The sequence below is a fragment of the Heteronotia binoei genome, chromosome 17, assembly GCF_032191835.1.
Source record: "Heteronotia binoei isolate CCM8104 ecotype False Entrance Well chromosome 17, APGP_CSIRO_Hbin_v1, whole genome shotgun sequence".
In the NCBI taxonomy this organism is placed as follows: Eukaryota; Metazoa; Chordata; class Lepidosauria; order Squamata; family Gekkonidae; genus Heteronotia; species Heteronotia binoei.
In genome coordinates this window covers 41,560,489-41,579,917 of record NC_083239.1, presented here as the reverse complement: position 1 = coordinate 41,579,917, position 19,429 = coordinate 41,560,489, and the positions used below count along the sequence as shown (strand labels likewise).

Here is a 19,429-nt window from a genome sequence, read left to right as displayed (position 1 = left end):
CCTTTTTCCTTTGATTAATGTTTTCTCCAATGCATCCAGTTTGGGTCCGCATTATAGTAAAAAAACAGAGGAACACAAGTTACTGGATTCTTTTGGCAGACCTTCTCCGAAGGAAAAAAAAGTACATCACTCCACCCTCACTGGTTCCAAGCCCTCTGGTCTTTGGGGCTGGGCAAAGGCTTGGGGAAATTGTTTGGATGTCTCTTCCCCCTATTTTGGAGAAGCGCTGATCTGTTTTCTTCAGCAGAACACCCACGGCTGCTGTAGAGAGAGGCCGAGGCTTGGCTACATCCACAGAGCCCAACCCTGCACTAAACTCAGCCTCAGAAAACATCTGAAATGATGCAAGGCCTTCTGGTCATCTGCTTCCTTGCCACCTTCATCGCTACAGGTGAGCATCCCGGGCCATTTGGGAAGGGAGACTTAGGGGAATTGATGGCACCCACACCTTCCCTTTCCCAGCAAGCTCACTGCATATCTTTGTGAACTAATAGAAGCGTCATTGCGGTTAGTACATAAAGTAACAAAGTCATTGCAGTTAGTACATAAAGTAATTTCGAAACCAGTGGATTAGGGAATGTTTACATCTATACATTACGTTCCTGTCACACAGGGCTGTGAGTTTCCAATGACTGGTAGTATTAGGGTTGCCAAGTCTAATTCAAGAAATATCTGGGGACTTTGGGGGTGGAACCAGGAGACTTTGGGGGGTAGAGCCAGGAGACATTGGAGGTGGAGCAGGAGAAAGGTTGCAACAAGCATAATTGAATTCCAAAGGGAGTTCTGGCCATCACATTTAAAGGGAACTTTTTAAATGTGTTCTCTGCATTGGAAATAATGAAAGGTAGGGGCATCTTCTTTGGGGGCTCATAGCATTGGACCCCACAGTCCAATCTTTTTGAAACTTGGAGGGGATTTTGGGGAGAGGCACTGGATGCTATGCTGCAAATGTGGTGCCTCTACCTAAAAAAAACAGCCCCCCCAGAGCCCCAGATACCCAAGGATCAATGCTCCATTATTCCCTATGGTAATTGGTCTCCAGAGGGAATAATGGAGTTCCCAGCAGACATTTCCCTCCCCCTGCTTTCTAATGACCCTGAAGCAGGGGGAGGGCTTCCAAACCAGGGGATCCCCTGCCCCCACCTGGAGATTGGCAACCCTAGGTTTAGTGACGTGCATGTGGAAATCAATCAAAACTAGACCCAATTCACCTCCTGTGCAGGGCTTTTTCTTTTTGAGCAGGAATGCACAGGAACACAGTTCCGGCTGGCTTGGCATCAGAGGGTTTGGCCTGATATGCAAATGAGTTCCTGCTGGACTTTTTCTATTAAACAAGCCCTGTGTGAAACAATGGTGGCATCAGGGGTGTGGCCTGATATGCAAATGAGTTCCTGCTGGCTTTTTTTCCCTACCCAAAAGCCCTGCTCCTATGCAATATCGTGAGCACGCCAGATTCTGCATAAGTAGCACTCAGCCATCTATCAAAATGTTGTTCAGAAACTGCTGTTGTACTTCACTTCCTGCTTTTCGGTGGTGCAGGAGGAAGAAAGGAGCTGAATGCAATCTAATGGGGTGTGTGCTGGGGGGGGGGGGCATGTCTTCCAAACAGAAGATGGCAAATCCTCCCCACCTGGAAGAGCTGTCTTTTCTGTTCGGAGCTCTTCCTTAATCAGTCCTGTTGATTTATGGAAGATTTCCTGGTGTGGGTTTCAGTAGCTGTATCTTGTTTTCTTACCATTCTGCTCTCTGCCTGTCTGCTTGCTTGTATGTTTTGGAAGGCAGCACACCTGCACACCTGTAATAGGCAGCACACCTGCAGGGGATGTAGAAGGAAACATTTTGTTTGTAGGGGGGGGCAGAAAACTCAGTTTAATATGCCTTCTTTCATCCTCATGAAATAGAGGAGAGAGAAAGGCAAGGTGCCTAACAATGGATGAGAGGAAGGGTAAAAGCTCTCCCCCAATGAAAGCTATGGCCATACCAGACGGATAAAATAAAGGTCTAGCCCAGGGGTGTCAAACTTGCAGCCCAGGGACCAGATGAGACCCCAGAAGGCTTCTATCAGACCCATGAGCAATTCATGGTTGCCTGCTTCCCTCTCTCTCTCTCTCTCTTGCTTCCTTCTTTATCACAGCTTGCATTCCCAGGTTTGTTCAGTCAAGCTACAGAGCAAAGCCTCTATTTTCTCTATTGGCTGACCAGCACATGAAGCAACTTATGAGCAAAAGCTCACGGTGCCCAGCTGTTTCATGTTTTCCTCTGCATCTCAGGCTCAAAGCATTGCCCGTGAGATTTCTGTAATTAATGCCAGCGAATGAAAAGTAGATTTGCAATTTACAGATATACACCTGAACAGCGTACTCAAGTTTGCTACAGCACAGACATTGTCTACATATTTTGATGCAATAATTCAGAGCAAGTGGGGGTCAGTTATCAGAGACTGTTAAATAAACAAAATATTGCAAAAGTGCTAAGATTTTAAACATGTTTTATGTAAAGGTTTTTTTTTTAAATCTTGAATTGTGTTTGTCTGCGTCCTTTATAAAGTTTATATCTCTGCTACCTGGCATTACATTTTAGGACACACATGGCCTGATTCGAGAAAGTCTCATTTATGTGAGATCCAGCCCTCATAACTGATGAGTCCGACTCCCCTGGTCTAGCCCATTTCACTACTTGACCCTGCCTATGAAATCTTTTTGACTATTACTTAAGAACTTAAAGAGTTGGAAGGGACCTCCAGGGTCATCTAGTCCAACCCCCTGCACAGTGCAGGAAACTCACAAACACCTCCCCCTAAATCCATAGGATCCTCATTGCTGTCAGATGCCCATCTAGCCTCTGTTTAAAAACCTCCAAGGAAGGAGAGCCCACTATTTCCTGAGGAAGCGTGTTCCACTGAGGAATCGCTCTAACGGTCAGGAAGTTCTTCCTAATGTTGAGCCGAAAACTCTTTTGATTTAATTTCAACCCATTGGTTCTGGTCCTACCTTCTGGGGCCACAGAAAACAATTCCACACCCTCCTCTATATGACAGCCCTTCAAGTACTTCAGGATGGTGATCATATCACATCTCAGCTGTCTCCTCTCCAGGCTAAACATGCCCAGCTTCTTCAGCCTTTCTTCATAGGACTTGATCTCCAGACCCCTCACCATCGCCCTCCTCTGGACCCGTTCCAGCTTGTCTATATCCTTCTTAAAATGTGGTGCCCAAAACTGAACCACCAGGACCTTCTGTCAGTCCCAAACCAATTGACCAAGCTGAATTGTTCAAGTAGAGGCAGAGAGCTTTTATTGCAACAAAAGCAGAGGACTGCCTTAGCAAGCCAGCAAGTTCCTCAATCTCATACAACTAGTCAAAGCTTTTTAGACATACTACATTTTACTAATAACTTACTGTGATTGATTACATATTGTCATAGCATATTCCATTGCACACATGCCTACTCTTGTCTTGACAGTGTGGCTGGTGCATAAGAGTAGGCCAGGTAGATGGCCACCTAGAGTGCCACCTGGTCGCAGGGGCAGCGGTGGGCGCCACTTTTCCATCCCCGCTCACACCAGCCAGCTTGGCTTCGAGGCGTTTGGAGCCAAGCAAACATGCTATGCGCCCCACCCAGCCCCTTACGGTTCTGGAGGGGGCTGAGTGGGGCACATGGTGCGGCCTGTTTTCTTGGCTCCGAGACATTCGGAGCTGCTCCAAATGCCTTGGAACCGAGAAAACATGCCCCTGCCCAGCCTCTTCCAGGACCTCTGCACTGCTTGGAGGCTGCGTTCCCTTAGGCAGCCTCTGAGTGGTGCAGAAGTGCTCTGCCACCCCTTCCGCCAGGCTGGGACCCATGCAGGTAAAAAGAGAGGTGCAGCAGCCATGAACGCACTGCTCAGGGGTGCCTTCCCTTTAGAAGACAGCCTCCGAGCAACTCAGAGGCACCTCACTGCCCCTTTTGCCTGTCCAGGACCTGGGCAAGTAAAAGTAGGGCTGCCAATCCCCAGGTGGGGGCAGGGGATCCCCTGGTTTGAAGGTCCTCTCCCTGCTTCAGGGTCAATAGAAAGCAAGGGGGAAATGTCTGTTGGGCACTCATTATTCCCTAAGGAGACCGATTCCCATAGGGAATAATGGAGGGTTGATCTGTGGGTATCTGGGGCTCTGGGGGGGGGGGGTGGTGTTCTTTGAGGTAGAGGCACCAAATTTGCAGCATAGCATCTGGCCCCTCTCCTCAAAACATCCTCCAAGCTTCAAAAGGATTGGACCAGGGGGCCCAATTCTATGAGCCCCCAAATAAGGTGCCCCTATCCTTTAAAGTCTCCTGGCTCCACCCCCAAAGTCCCCAGCATTTTCCTGAATTGGACTTGGCAACCCTAAGCGAATGGTGGTAATGTGCCTGCGGCTGCAGGGGGTGGTGGTGGTTCTTGCCTTGGCAGCAGAGCCCCTAGCACCAGCCCTGCTGGGCAGGGTCCTCAGATATGGACTTCCTTTCTGCTGTTTTTCCCTTATGCACTCAGTGACCTTTGGCTTTGCAGCTTGACCCTTCAATGCTCTTAGTGTGACCTTTCAACCGCCTCCTTGATGTCCCTGCCATGTAGGCCTGTGCTTTCTCCTCGCAGACTATTACAGCAACACCTGCCGCTCTACGCAAAGCCAGTGTCTCTCAAGACAGGAAACTTTCGCTCGCTTTTCTGACCGTTTACTCTCCATCTTGGTTTCTGTGGTTAGCGAAACACTCCAGCTAGCGAGCCTTTGCTAACGTCATAATTGGTTTGAATAAGCACTCGCTTTCTATCCTAGATCCCTGCTTTCTATCTTAGATCTATTGTATGCAGCAAAGCCATATTTCTCAATTTAGGATGGTTTCCTATTAGACTCCGCAATCTACCTCTCCAGCTACTTCCCTCAGCCCCCAAGCACCAAGAAGACAGAGCATCATTTGGCACAGACAGAGTGTTCTATGTCTTGTGGCTAATAGCCACTGATGAACCTCTGCTCCAGATGTTTCTCCAATCCCGTCTTGGAGCTTGCTATATTTGGAACTGCCACCCCTTCCTGCAATAGCGAATTCCATGGTTAATCATCACGCTTTGGGTGAAGGACTTCTTTCTATCTTTTCCAAGCCTAAGAGAGAGCCAGTTTGGTGTAGTGGTTAAGTGCACGGACTCTTGTCTGGGAGAACTGGGTTTGGTTCCCCACTTTTCCAATTGCAGCTGCTGGAATACCTTGGGTCAGCCATAGCTCTAACAAAACTGTCCTTGAAAGAGCAGCTTTTGGAGAGCTCTCTCAGCCCCACCTACCTCACAGGGTGTCTGTTGTGGGGGGCGGGGAAAGGTAAAGGAGATTATAAGCCACTCTGAGATTCTGAGATCCAGAGTGAAGGGTGGGGTATAAATCCAATATCTTCTTCTCCTCCACCTCCTCCTCCTCCTTCTAGTACCCATGAGTTCTTATATTGTGAGAAAGGGGGAAAAGTGCTTCTTTCTCTACTTTCTTTATCCCATGATTTGTATTTATCTCACTTATTCTATGCTATATCCCATGTTTTCTTTATCCCCTTGGTTTTGTAAACACATATATTAAATGGAGTATTGGATGATTATATTGAACACTATCAATTGGGGTTCTTGAAAGGCTGATTCATGGCCTGCAACTTCAGAAGGCTGGCTGATTTAATTAACCTTGCTGATGGAAGACATATAACCTGCAATCAAGGCTATTTTTGTAGCAGGAACTCCTTTGCATATTAGGCTACAACCCCTAGGGCTGTCAAGCCCCCGGTCTGAGCAGGGAATCTCCTGCCCGGGAGGTTCTCAACCTGCCGGTCCACATTGGGCCAGTGGAGGGAACCTCCCCCTGCGTCGCTGGTGCAATGACGTCACCCGGAAGTGTACCCTAGAGTTTTAACCTCCCAGATGGCTAGAGTGTCCAGGAAAACCATAGAGTCTTCCTGGAAACGCCTAGAGCGGCCCGCACAGGGGCTGCCATTTTGATGACATCACTTCTGGATGACATCATTTCATCACACGCGCACGCATCGCACACACGAATGTCCTCCCCCAAGGGATGAAGAGGATTTGGCAACTCTAACAACTCCTGATGTAGCCAATCCTCCTGGAGTTTACAGTAATCCTTGTACTAAGAGTTCCGTAAGCTCCTGGAGGATTGGCTACATCAGGAATGTGTGGCCTAATATGCAAAGGAGCTCCTGCTATCAAAAAAACAAACAAACCCTGAAGGCAATGCTCTTTGCTGATACAGAGAAGGCTTTTAACAGAATTGATAGGGCTTTCCTGAGTATAGCTCTAACTGCCTTTGTAATAGAATTGCCAATCGCCAGATGGGGGCAGGGGATCGCCGAGTTTGGAGGCCCTCCCCCCACTTCAGAAAGCGGGGTGGGAGGGGAGGGAAATGTCTGCTGGCCATTCCATAATTCCCTATGAAGACTGATTCCCATAGGGAATAATGGAGAATTGATCCACGAGTATTTTGGGACTCGAGGGGGGCTGTTTTTGAGTTAGAGACACCAAATTTGCAGCATAGCATCCAACACCTCTTCTCAAGAGACCCCCCTAAGTTTCAAAAAGGTTGGACTGAGGGGTCAAATTCTATGAGCCCCCCCAAAAGGTACCCCATCCATTATTTCCAAAGGAGGGAAGGCATTTAAAAGGTGTGTGGTCCCTTTAAATGTGATAGCCAGAACTCCCTTCTGAAGTTCAATTATGCTTGTCACAACGTGAGAGAAATACAAAGAAAGCACTTTTAAGACCAATGAGCACTAATGTTTTAAGGATGCTTTAAGTTTGTTTGTTTTTTTAAAGAAACCTTCCATTGTGTTTGTCTGCAGGGCATTTTCTGAGCAGGAACACACAGGAACGTAGTTCCGACTTGGCATCAGGAGGTGTAGCCTAATATGCAAATGAGTTCCTGCTGGGCTTTTCTACAAAAAAACCACCATTTGTCTGTATAAAATTTATATCTCTTCTGCCTAATCTTAAATAGGTACACACATGGCCTGACCCAACATGGCCTGGCCCAACAAGGTCTCATTTATGTCAGATCCGGCCCTCGTAAGAAATTTCGGCACCTCTGCCCTCGAGTCCACTATCCAAAGCAGTTATTTCCTCCGGGGGGGGGGGGCTGACCTCTGGAGTCTGGAGATGAGCTGTGCCATTCTGAATATACACCACTCTTGAGTTGAGGATTCTAGGAAAGGGAGCTGGAAAACCCCCACATACATAAATAAAAGAAGCAGAAGGCAGTTGTTCCTCCCAGTGCCCCCCAAACCGCAGCCTCCCAGCTGGTTCTGGACGGCTAATGGCAATTTCTTCATTCTGATTTCACTTCTCCTTTAAGCAAACTGGGTTTTGTTTTTTGTTTTTTTCAAAAAATCACGCTGTATGCGGTTTTTTGGCAGTTTCCACACAGCTATACTTTTCCCTGTAAAAAAGCATGTGTGCTGCCATGTCCCGGTGGTTTTGTGCCAATAAATTATTGTTTGGCATTGTGTTATGTGTTGCATACTGAGTTTTTTGATGCAGATTAAAATATATATATATATATATGCGAAACCTGTGAGCGCAACACAAATGAATCTGCACAGGCGTCAGTGAAATGCAGAGGACTGAAACTCAACAGGGGCTCATATGGTGGGCTGCAAGCAATATCCTAATCTAGGAATGCCAGACTCCAGATGGGATCTGGGGATCCCCTAGAATTGCAGCTCATTCCCATACTACAGAAATAAGTTTTGTGGGAGAAAACAGCTGCTTTGGAGAGTGGGCTCTAGGGTGTATCCCACTGACAACCTTGTTTCTCCCCAGGCTCCACCTCCAAATCTCCAGGAGTTTTCCTTTCCTGGAGATGGCAACCTCACCCCCTCCACCAGTGGCCAAGGGGGTCATGGAAACCCTATCCTAATCTTCACTGAGTGCCAAAAAGGAAAAGGGACATGGTGCCCTTCTAGGGTTAGGAACATAAGAGAAGCCATGTTGGATCAGGCCAATGGCCCATCCAGTACAACACTCTGTGTCACACAGTGGCCAAAAAACCCAGGTGCCATCAGGAGGTCCATCAGTGGGGCCAGGACTCCAGAAGTCCTCCCAATGTGGCCCCTCCCACCTCACACGGTTGCCCCTCCCACTCCATACAGTTGCTAACTCCAGCCTGAGAAATTCTGGGAGATTTGGGACCGGTGCCGGTGAAGGGGGGATTTGAGGAGGGATTTCACCTATAATCTGTGGTATACCACAAGAGGAAATGATTTCTGTCATCTGGAGATCAGTTGTAATTCCAGGAGGACTCCAGTTCCCAGCCAGAGGATGGCAAGTATATGTCCTTCCCAGGGAACACTGGGAGGCAGCAACAGAGCTTCTGAGGCCACGGCCATGGCATCATGCAGGGGTGCAGCTTTTGAGTGGTTGGAGAGCATTCAATGACCCCTATTGGCAGCACCCCACCAAGCAGGAGTCTCTCCATCCCCCCCCCTCCCCTAGTTTAAACGTCTTAGGCTTCCGGTTTAATTCAATGGTTGTCGTCAGGGTTTTGTTGTTGTTTTTGGTAGAAAAAGTCTAGCAGGAACTCATTGGCATATTACACCACACCCCCTGATGCCAAACCAACCAGAACTGCGTTCCAGCTCAAAAAAAGCCCTAGTAGTCAGACCTTAGGAAAGACAGAAGACAATCAGTCTGGTTACTGAATTAGCAGTCCTACATCTAGAGAAAGTGGGCAGTGAATTAGTATGCAAAATAGGGATTTTTTTTTAAAGCAGATTAAAAGAATGACAACTTGACATCTGGAAATCGTTGGTTTGGGTTGACTGGGTGGAAAAAACCAGCAAAAGCAATACATGTCAGAATTGGAGACTGGCGTCGATGTCATTAGGTCTCTTAGTTGGGAAGAGTAATAAATGAGAATTTGTGGTAATATTTGATTTCCAGATCCCAACTTGTCATTCTTTAATCCACTAATGACATTTCCACTAATGTGCATACTAATTCACCGCCCACTCCTCTCTCTATGCAGGGCTGCTAATTCCATCCCATACTATTGTCTGAGGAAGTGTGCTTTTCGCACATGAAAGCTCACCTGAATAAAACTTTGTTGGTCTTAAAAGTGCTGTTGGACTCCCACTTTGTTCTGTTGCTTCAGACCCACCTGGATCAATCTGGTTACTGTTCCTTCTGGGCTCTGCTTTTTAGGGGCATCTTTGACGTGTGAGGTCTGTGAAGGTTTTGGAGACACCTGCATGGGACCCTTACAGACGTGCCTCCCTGGTTTCGATACCTGTGGCATCATCCAAGGGGAGACTACCGTGGGTAAGTGGGAAATGCCCCAAGCTGCCAGCAGGGTTCAAGGGATAAAAGATAAAGGTCCCCTGTGCAAGCACCAGTCATTTCTGACTCTGCAGTGACGTTGCTTTCACAACGTTTTCACGGCAGATTTTTTTACGGGGTGGTTTGCCATTGCCTTCCCCGGTCATCTACACTTTCCCCGCAGTAAGCTGGGGACTCATTTGACCAACCTCGGAAGGATGGAAGGCTGAGTCAACCTGGAGCCGGTTACCTGAACCCAGCTTCCGCCCGGATCGAACTCAGGTTGTGAGCAGAGTGTTCCGACTGCAGTACTGCAGCTTTACCACTCTTTTCCACGGGGCTCTTGTTAAAGGGATAGGAGGTGAATAATCAGAATCCCTTGTAGCTGTCCCTTTGACGGGCACGGCCGGTTTAATCATCAACGATAACTACAGGACAGGAGTTCAGGCTGGTATTAAAACATTTATTGTTTACAATTATACAGCATTTAGCATTAGAACCTCCAGGTGATGGCCAGAGAGCGTCCAGAATTACAACTCACCTCCAGGTTCTACAGATCAACCCCCCTGGAGAAAATGGCAACTTTGGAGTGTGAACTCCATGGCTGGGGTTGCCAATCCCCAGGTGGGGGCAGGGGATCTCCCCAATTTGGAGGGCCTCCCCCCTTCAGGGTCATCAGAAAGTGGGGGGGTGCAGCTTTTGAGTGGTTGGAGAGCATTCAATGACCCCTATCGAGGAATGGAGTGTCTGCTGGGCGCTCCATTATTCCCTATTGAGACCGATTCCCATAGCATATAATAGAGAATTGATCCACGGGTATCTGGGGCTCTGTTGGGGGGCTGCTTTTTTAGATAGAGGAATCAAATCTGCAGCATAGCATCCAATGCCTCTTCTCAAAATACCCTCCAAATTTCAAAAAGATTGGACCATAGGATCTAATTCTATAAGCCCCCAAAGAAGATGCCCCTATCCTCCATTATTTCCAATAGGGGGGAGGCATTTAAAAGGCATGTGGTCCTTTTAAATGTGATGGCCAGAACTCCCTTTGGAGTTCAGTTATGCTTGTCACAACCGTGTTCCTGGCTCCACCCACAAAGGCCCCAGATATTTCTTGAATTGGACCTGGCAGCCCTATCCATGGCATTATCCCCTACTGAGGTCTCCCCCCTCCCCTTGCTCTGCCCTCCCCAGGCTACACCCCCAACATGTCCAGAAATTTCCCAGCATATAGCTGGCAACCCTGAAGCTTCTGAACAGTCTTCAAGGGCGGCCCCATGAAGAGGACACTGCGCTAATCAAATCAGGGTGTGATCACAGCATGGACTCAAGAGAAGGCTGCAGAACAAAGAGTCCGGTGAGACCTTTAAGACCAACAAAGTTTTATTCAAAGTATGAGCTTTCGTGTGCAGGTGCACCACCTCAGATGCAATGTGTGCACCTGGAAGCTCACCCCTTGAATAAAACCAAGGGTCATTTCGTAGAAAAAGGGGTACCGGAGCTCATTAGCACAACTCATTTGCGTCACTCATTTGCCACACACCCCTGACATTACCAGAAGGTATACTAAATTCCATCAGCTCAGCATCTACCTTACAATGCTTCTTGGATTATAATTGTCACAATAAAGCCTTACTCCCATCATACTTTTTCAATGACTTTCTCCTATGTGGCCACAGTGGCATGAGGAAGATTTCTTTATATGGTTTGGTTTTTTTCTCCATTTTTTTTTTATGGGAAAAGAAAAATTAGAAAGTTTGTCAACTCTTAGACGGATTTCCCACTCACCTTACGCCGCTCTCACGTTCCTCTTCTCAGCAGGGCTTCCTTCCGATTTCACACTATTTGCCCCGGAGCTGCAAGTAACATCAGCATTTTTGTGTGGCAAACAGAAACTGGTTTTAACAGGTTTCTGTTTACTGTGCAAAAACGCCCATGTTACTTGCAGCCCCAGGGCAAATAGTGTGAAATTGGAAGAAAGTCCTGCTGAGAAAAGGCACGTGAGAGCGGCGTAAGGTGAGTGGGAAATTGGCATTAGAGTTCAGCAAAATCTCACAAGGGATTGAACAATGGAGCTCAATGGAATTGAAGGGGGGGAGGGGTTAAGAAAGAAAGAGCACAATAAAATTGAGAGGTTCTGGAGCTCTGCTCCTGTGAGCTCCTGCTCTAAATGAGGCCTGAATAAAACTTTGTTGGTTTTAAAGGTGCCACTGAACTCAAAATGTTGTTCTGCTGCTTCAGACCAACATGGCCGCCCTCCTGGATCTATCAGGAGAAGGGAGTGTCTTATGATGCTTATAAAAGATGTTGAGTCGTATACGGGAGAGCTGGCCACTGTCTCATTTATGCCAATCCCTTTTCTCCTTTCTCATCCATACAGGACCCCACATGAAGACCATCATGAAGTCCTGCTTCCCAGTCAGCAGATGTGATGAAGGTCTCACTGTTTTAAATTTAGGCAAAGCTGGAACAATGGCGAGGAGACTCACGTGCTGCGTGGGGAACGGGTGTGCAAAGGTCCCTCCTCCCTGTACGTTACCGCCGAGCCTCTCTTTCCTCTCCCTACTCTATTGTGCTGCTCCAAGCCTCTGGAATACAAACTGTGCCTTCCAAGGGTCGTTTTGTAGAAAAATAGGTGGTGGAACTCCTTAGCATAACTTAGGGCTGCCAAGCCCCCAGTCAGGGTGGGGGGTCCCCCTCCTGGGAGGTTCCCAACCCGTCAGGCTACATTGGGCCGTCAGGGAGAACCTCCCCCTACGTTGTGGGTGCGATGACATCACCTGGAAGTGACATCATCACGCCGGTGACACCACGTGTGGCCGCTTTAGGCGTTTTCGGGAAAACTTTATGGTTTTCTCAGACGCTCTAGCCATTTGGGAGGGAAAACTCTATGGTACAATAGGTACCATAGAGTTTCCCTCTCCAAAATGGTTAGAGCATCTGGGACAACCATAGAGTTTTCCCGGAAACGCCTAGAGCGGCCATGTGTGGCGTCACTGGTGCTATGATGTCACTTTCAGGTGACGTCACTTCCAGGCACACGAAAGTCTCCCATTCCGGCATGCAGGGGACTTGGCAACCCTAGCATAACTCATTAGTATGTGCTGCTGCTCCCACCAGCCAAAAGCAACCTGACAAAAGAAAGGAGAGCCTCAGGTGAGCGAGGCCTGCTTGGATTGGCTAGAGATCCAACCAGCCCAAGCAGGCCTTGCTTACCTGGGCTCTCCTTGGCCACCCCTCCACCCCCAGTCAAAAGGCCAGCAAGCTACCCGCCGCTCAGAATCACATAAGAAGTGGAGAAAGGTTGGTTTGGGCTTCTTCAGGGGTTAATGAGGGCTGCTGGGGGCGTGGTGAAGCTCCTAGTGGCTGGCTGGCTGCTCTCCTAATCCAGGGATTGTTATGCAGCTGCACCTACTATTCTTTTTTTTTTCAATTGAGAATTTTTATTGAGACTTGTTCAGATTACAACAGTGTTACAGTTTATGCTGTGCAAATCAGTATATGTTTACAAACATAGAGGGACTCAAAAGAAAATTAATATAACAATATTACATAAATTTACATTCAATAGCAGGTGCTAATGAAATAAACAGACATAGGTTATAAAAAGATTTTCTTAAAAATAAATCAAAATACGATAGAATGCAGTACTTGGTGAGATATCCTGTTGGGTAAGGAAAGTAATGACTGCGTACCATGGAATTATAATTTTTTTCTCATAGGATAATGATGATGTGGAATAATAACAACCAAAAGCTAATTTACAGTAAATAAAAATATTCCCAGATGTTATTGTATCAACTTTGGAGTGAAGGTAAATGTACATCTCTACATTTTTTGGCTAGTAGGGTTTTAGAAATTGATAGGAATAAAACAACCATTTCTTTTTTATGTCTTTCTATGTTTTTTGTGGAGCTGCCCCGTGGTGCAGACTGCAGAGTGGTAAAGCTGCAGCACTGCAGTCTGAGCTCTCTGCTCACGACCCGAGTTCGATCCCAGCAGAAGCTGGGTTCAGATAGCCGGCTCAGGTTGACTCAGCCTTCCATCCTTCTGAGGTCGGTAAAATGAGTACCCAGCTTGCTGGGAGGAAAGTGTAGATGACTGGGGAAGGCAATGGCAAACCATCCCAATAAAAAGTCTGCCGTGAAAACATTGTGAAAGCAACATCACCCCAGAGTCGGAAATGACTGGTGCTTGCAAAGGGGACTAACTTAAAAAAAAAAATAGTAATGTTTTTTGCATTCCAGTAATTCAATAATATGGTCTCTGGAACCTTAGGGATCCTTACTGAGAGCATTAATTGTGTTTTTTCCCTATAATTTGCTGTCCAAATAACAGTATTTTGTTTTTGTAAGTCTCTTTGCCATTGTTTTTGAAAAAAAAAGAGCTGCTCTTTCCTTGGCTGATGAATTGAGAAGCTTATACATTTTAGACAAGAATCCTGGTTCATGTTCTGCTTTGTTACACAAAGTTTGGTGAGAGGCAGTTTGGTGTAGTGGTTAAGTGCGTGGACTCTTATCCGGGAGAACCGGGATTGATTCCCCACTCCTCCACTTGCAGCTGCTGGAATGGCCTTGGGTCAGCCATACCTCTGACAGAGGTTGTCCTTGAAAAGGCAGCTGCTGTGAGAGCCCCTTCAGCCCCACCCACCTCACAAGGTATCTTTCGTGGGGGAGGAAGATAAAGGAGATTGTGAGCTGCTCTGAGACTCTGAGATTCGGAGTGGAGGGCAGGATATAAATCCAATATCTCCTTCTTCTTCTTCTTCAAAAGGTGAGCTGCACCCGCTATTCAATGGACAACGTAGGTGGGTGGGGAGGAAGAATGGGGGTGTCAGAAAGGTTCAGGAGCTGTGCTCCTGTGAGCTCCTGCTGAATTCAAGGCCTGGTGCCTTCTCCACCTCCCGTCCAGCACCAGAGGTCTTACTATTGATTGCGGCAATTGAACCATGAAATAAACAATAGTAGCTCTGCAGGAGTAACTCTGATTGATGAAGATGAAGACGCTGCTGCTTCTGATGTCGACGAAGGCGACGACGACGACGATGATGCACAGATATTTTGGGGAGGTCTTCATTTAAAAGCACTTGCCCCCCCCCACCCAGTGGGAATAAAATTTTTCTTTGTCAGGCCAGACCACAGGTGTGGACATCTCTGAATCTGTACAGTTTAGCTCAGAGCCCCTGAGGTCAGCAGCTTGTACTGAAAGCTCAGCCAGGCAGAAATCACATCTGCAATAAGGAGAGATCAGGCCCCCAGCTAATATTAGGGTTGCCAATCCCCACTTGGGGACTGGTTCGGAGGCTCTCCCCCCACTTCAGGGTCACCAGAAAGCGGAGTGGGGGGAAAGGGAAATGTCTGTTGGGTACTCCGTTATACTTTATGGAGACCTATTCCCATAGAATACAATGGAGAATTGATCTGTGGGTATCTTAAGCTTAGGGGAGCTGTTTTTTGAGGTAGAGGTATTTTCAGCATAGCATCTGGTGCCTCTCCTCAAAGCACCCTCCAAGTTTCAGAAAGATTGGACCAGTGGATCCAATTCTATGAGCCCCCAAAGAAGGTGCCCTTATCCTTCATTGTTCCAAATGGAGGGAAGGCATTTAAGAGAAGCGCGGTCCCTTGAAACGTGATGGCCAGAACTCCCTTCGGAGTTCATAGAATCATAGAGTTGGACGGGACCTCCAGGGTCATCTAGTCAACTCCCCTGCGCAATGCAGGAAATTCACAGATACCTCCCCCTAAATTCAGAGGATCCACATTGCTATCAGATGGCCACCTAGCCTCTGTTTAAAGAAACTCCAAGGAAGGAGCTTGTAACACCCTTGCTCCCAGCTCCACCCCCAAAGCCTCCTGGTTCCACCCTCAAAGTTCCCAGATATTTCCTGAGTTGGACCTGGCAACCCTAGCTAATATACTGCCTGGCCAATCGAGAGGCTGCACGTGGCCTGCCAATCAGAGGATGTAGGGCAGCCAGGTAGGGGTGCCAGCCTCCAGATGGCGCCTGGAGATATCCCAGAATTACAGCTCATCACCAGACTACAGAGATCAGTTCCCATGGAGAAAATGGCTGCTTTGGAGAGTGGATTCTGTGGCATTGTACCCCACTGATGTCCCTGACCTCCCCAGGCTCCACCCCCAAATTTAAAGGAATTCCCCAACCCAGATTCAGCATCCCCAACTACTCTAGTCTGCAGCTGGCGGGCGTTCACTAGGCTAGGGCTCTGCACGGGGTCGCCAAGTCAATGGTGTGATGTCACTTCCTGGACAATCTGGAAGTGATGCCAATCCTCTCTAGGAATCGCAGGGTTTTTTTACGACGACGATCCCTGTGATTTATTCCTAACCATTGCAACAGCACTGTTTTTCTTTCAAGGCAAAACTGTCTCTCTCTTTCATGCAGTGCCACCCATCAACACCTCTCTCAATGGGAAAAAATGCCCAACTTGTTATTCTATGCAAAGTTTCACATGCAAGGAAGAGATCAACCATTGCGCTGGAGATGAGCACTATTGCTTTGAGCTGGCTGGGACGACAGACATAGGTAACTATACATTAGGGGTGGCCAAGCCTGCTTAATGTAAGAGCCACAGAGAATAAACATCAGATACTTGAGAGCTGCAAGACAGGACAGAAGGGAGGGAGGGAGGGAAGGAAATAGATAGGGGAGGGAGAGGTGGAAAGAAAGCAACTTTAAGTTGCATTCTTCCAGACAACGGGGCAATAGGGGCTTTGAGAGCCACACAATATTGTGTGAAAGAGCCTCATGTGGCTCCCGAGCTGCAGTTTGGCCACTCCTGCCATGCATATTCACTTACAAATAACACGTATATTCCTGTGGCATGCTAGTCTTTTTTCCAGGGAAGGTCAACATGTGCAGATCTGCAGGAATCGCCCAACTCTTGTCTGTAACCTTGCAGAGTCTATACCGGTTCCCCCCATGATCCTTCCTGAGACCTGACTATCACTTGATAATCTTTTCTGTCTCTTTTTAACCAACCTATGGCAGCCCTCAGGCCAAACTGGAAGCAGAGAATACTGCAGCTGGCAAGAAGTGCTGAGAATCTACTGGGCCCGTCCCCCCTCTAATGGGGGAATTAGAGGGCTCAGGGCTTTTTCTTATAGCAGGAACTCCTTTGCATATTCGGCCACACATCCCTGATGTAGCCAATCCTTCTGGAGCTTACAATAGGCCCTGTACGAAGAGCCCTGTAAGCTCTTAGAGGATTGGCTACATCAGGGGTGTGTGGCCTAATATGCAAAGGAGTTCCTGCTACAAAAAAAAAAGTCCCGAGAGAACTTATTGTAAGGTTGCCAGCCCCCAGTTGGGAGCAGAGGATCCCTTGGTTTGGAGACCTTCCTTCCACTTGAAAGTTATCAGAAAGTGGGGGGAGGGGGTTGAATATTCACTGGGGACTCCATTATACCCTATGGAAACTGGTCCCCACAGGGTATAATGGAGAATCAATCTGTGGGTATCTGGAGCTCTAGGGGGACTGTTGTTTTGAGGTAGAGCCACCACATTTTAGCATAGCTGCTGGTGCCTCTCCCCAACCCCTCCCCACCCAAGTTTCAAAAATATTGGACCAGGGAGTCCAGTTCTATGAGCTCCAAAATGAAGGGAAGCAAGGCTTTTTTGTAGAAGAAGCCCAGCAGGGATTCATTTGCATATTAGGCCACACCCCATGACATCACAATTGTTTCACTCAGGGCTTTTTTGTAGAAGCCCAGCAGGAACTCATTTGCATATTAGGCCACAGCCCCTGACCACCATTGTTTCACTCTGGGCTTTTTTGTAGAAGAAGCCCAGCAGGAACTCATTTGCATATTAGGCCACACCCCCTGACATCACCATTGTTTCACTCAGGGCTTTTTTGTAAAAGAAACCCAGCAGGAATTCATTTGTATACTGGGCCACACCCCCTGACATCACCATTGTTTCACTCAGGGCTTTTTGTAGAAGCAGCTCAGCAGGAACTCATTTGTATATTAGGCCACACCCCCTGATGCCAAGCCAGCCAGAACTGCGTTCCTGCTGCCCAGTTCCTACTTTTTCTTCTTGCCCTACTCTTCTTCTTGCCCTACTCTTCCAACAGCCTTTAGACTTAACCCAAAAGCTGCACCCCTGAAGCCAAAACCAGGCAGTGATGAAGATTCCCTCAGGTCCTAGCTTCTCCCATGTCTATGACTTTTAATTGGATTGCAACTAGTTCTTGAACGGGTAATGGTTAGCTGGTGGACATGGATAGAGGTGCTGCAAAGAGGTTATAGTCCCAGGGCATTGCATTTCTCTTCTTACTGACTATATTCTCCTGGAATTCTTTCTGCAGCGGGAATGACCATAACAAGCGTCATCAAGGGCTGCTCTAACATGGCTTCTTGCAACGATACACTTCAGCGTTCAGGCTCCTTTGCTGGGATGACTGTCGTCGTAACAGCCAATTGCACGCTAGCCTCTGGGACAGCCAGCTCCATCCCAGGATTACTCAGTCTCTTCTTCCAAGCCTTTTCTGGAATCCTGCTCTGGAAGATCCTCAGTTGACTTGCCCGAGATGAACATTCTGGGATTCTGCTCATGTAATTCTTCCTCCTCACCATTTGGTGGCAGCACTTGTCTAACTCAGCGCACAGACTTTTTATATAATGCACTGCCCCCCATGTATATATACCCCCTGCCCCCCTCTTTATACAGCATCTGGAAGCAGTAGGCACTTGCAGAAGATCAGGATTTCTGCTTTCAAGGAAAGGCTTGGAGTTCTCCCGGAATTACATCTCCTGTTCCCTCTAAGCTGAGTTAGCATGAGCTAGCTCACAGTTTTTTAGCCACCGGCTCACACATTTTTGTCTTAGCACAGGAAGGATGGCCTCAGAGCCAACAAATGTATGCAGGAGCTCACAACTTTAATGCCGGTAGCTCACAAAGTAGAACTTTTGCTTACAAGACTCCACAGTTTAAAGCAGGGGTGTCAAACATGCAGCTCGGGGGCTGAATCAGGCCCCTGGAGGGCTCCTATCAGGCCCCCAAGCAACTGGCTGCCATCTGCTTCCTATCTCTCACTTCCTTCTGCATCCCAGCTTGCTTTGCCAGGCTCTCATAGCTGCCCACCAGAGCTACTGAGCCAAGCCTCTCTGTCTTCTATTGGCTGAAGCTCCTCCCCCTCCTGATTCCCTGGGGAAGGAAGGAAAGAGTCAGAGTTTCCTTTGCCCAGGAGAGGTACAAAGAAAGCACCTTTAAGATCAAGTGCTTCTTTAAGCATGTTTTAAGATTTTTTTTTTAAAAAAATCTTTAATTGTGTTTGTGTCCTTCATAAAGTTTATATCTCTGCTACCTAATCTTAAAATAGGTACACGCATGGCCCAGCCCAACAAGGCTCGGCTCAACCTGACATGGCCCAGCCCGACAAGGTCTCATTTAGGTCAGATCCGGCCCTCATAACAAAATGAATTCAACACCCTCGGTTTAGAGGAAGCCGTGCTCCAGACTAGAAAGTTCAGTTCCCCAGGAGGAAAGAGCAGCTTCGGAGGGTGGATTCTATCAGGGGTGGAATTCTAGCAGGAGCTCTTTTGCATATTAGGCCACACATCCCTGATGCAGCCAATCCTCCAAGAGCTTACAAGGCTCTTTTTTGTGGAATTCTAGCAGGAGTTCCTTTGCATATTAGGCCACACCTCCCTGATGCAGCCAATCCTCCAAGAGCTTACAAGGCTCTTTTTTGTAAGCACTTGGAGGATTGGCTACATCAAGGGGTGTGGCCCAATATACAAAGGAGCTCCTGCTAGAATGCCACCGCTGGATTCTATAACAACACAACCCCGCTGAATCCCCTCCCTTACCGAAAGTCCACTTTCCCCAAGCATTGTCTCCAGATTTCTCAAAACTGGAAAAAAGCACAAGGCTCACGGCTAAAATACTGCAAACAAGAAAACAGATTTATAAATGAATAAATCTGATTGAACAGTCTGAAGTCACATGCACAAACGTTGCAATTTTAACAATGTTGATTCGGACCAACAATTGTTGACCATGCCCTTCCACTGCTCAACAGCGAATGTCCATATTTAAAGAGCAATCGCTCTATTTCTTTCTTCCCTCCGCTTGCGTGGAATGCATGGTGACTAGAGCCACAGTT

The 19,429-nt window shown here is 47.6% G+C and overlaps 1 protein-coding gene across 1 annotated transcript; it reads left to right on the top strand.

Moving 5' to 3' along the window:
• The first annotated feature begins 236 nt into the window (after positions 1 to 236).
• On the top strand, positions 237 to 17,845 carry LOC132586093 (phospholipase A2 inhibitor gamma subunit B-like). The gene is made up of 5 exons (XM_060258038.1): positions 237 to 391; positions 9,190 to 9,306; positions 11,681 to 11,830; positions 15,703 to 15,843; positions 17,630 to 17,845. The coding sequence occupies exons 1-5, from the start codon at positions 340 to 342 to the stop codon at positions 17,839 to 17,841; spliced, it is 672 nt and encodes a 223-aa protein (XP_060114021.1). The 5' UTR covers positions 237 to 339; the 3' UTR covers positions 17,842 to 17,845.
• The last annotated feature ends 1,584 nt before the right edge of the window (positions 17,846 to 19,429 follow it).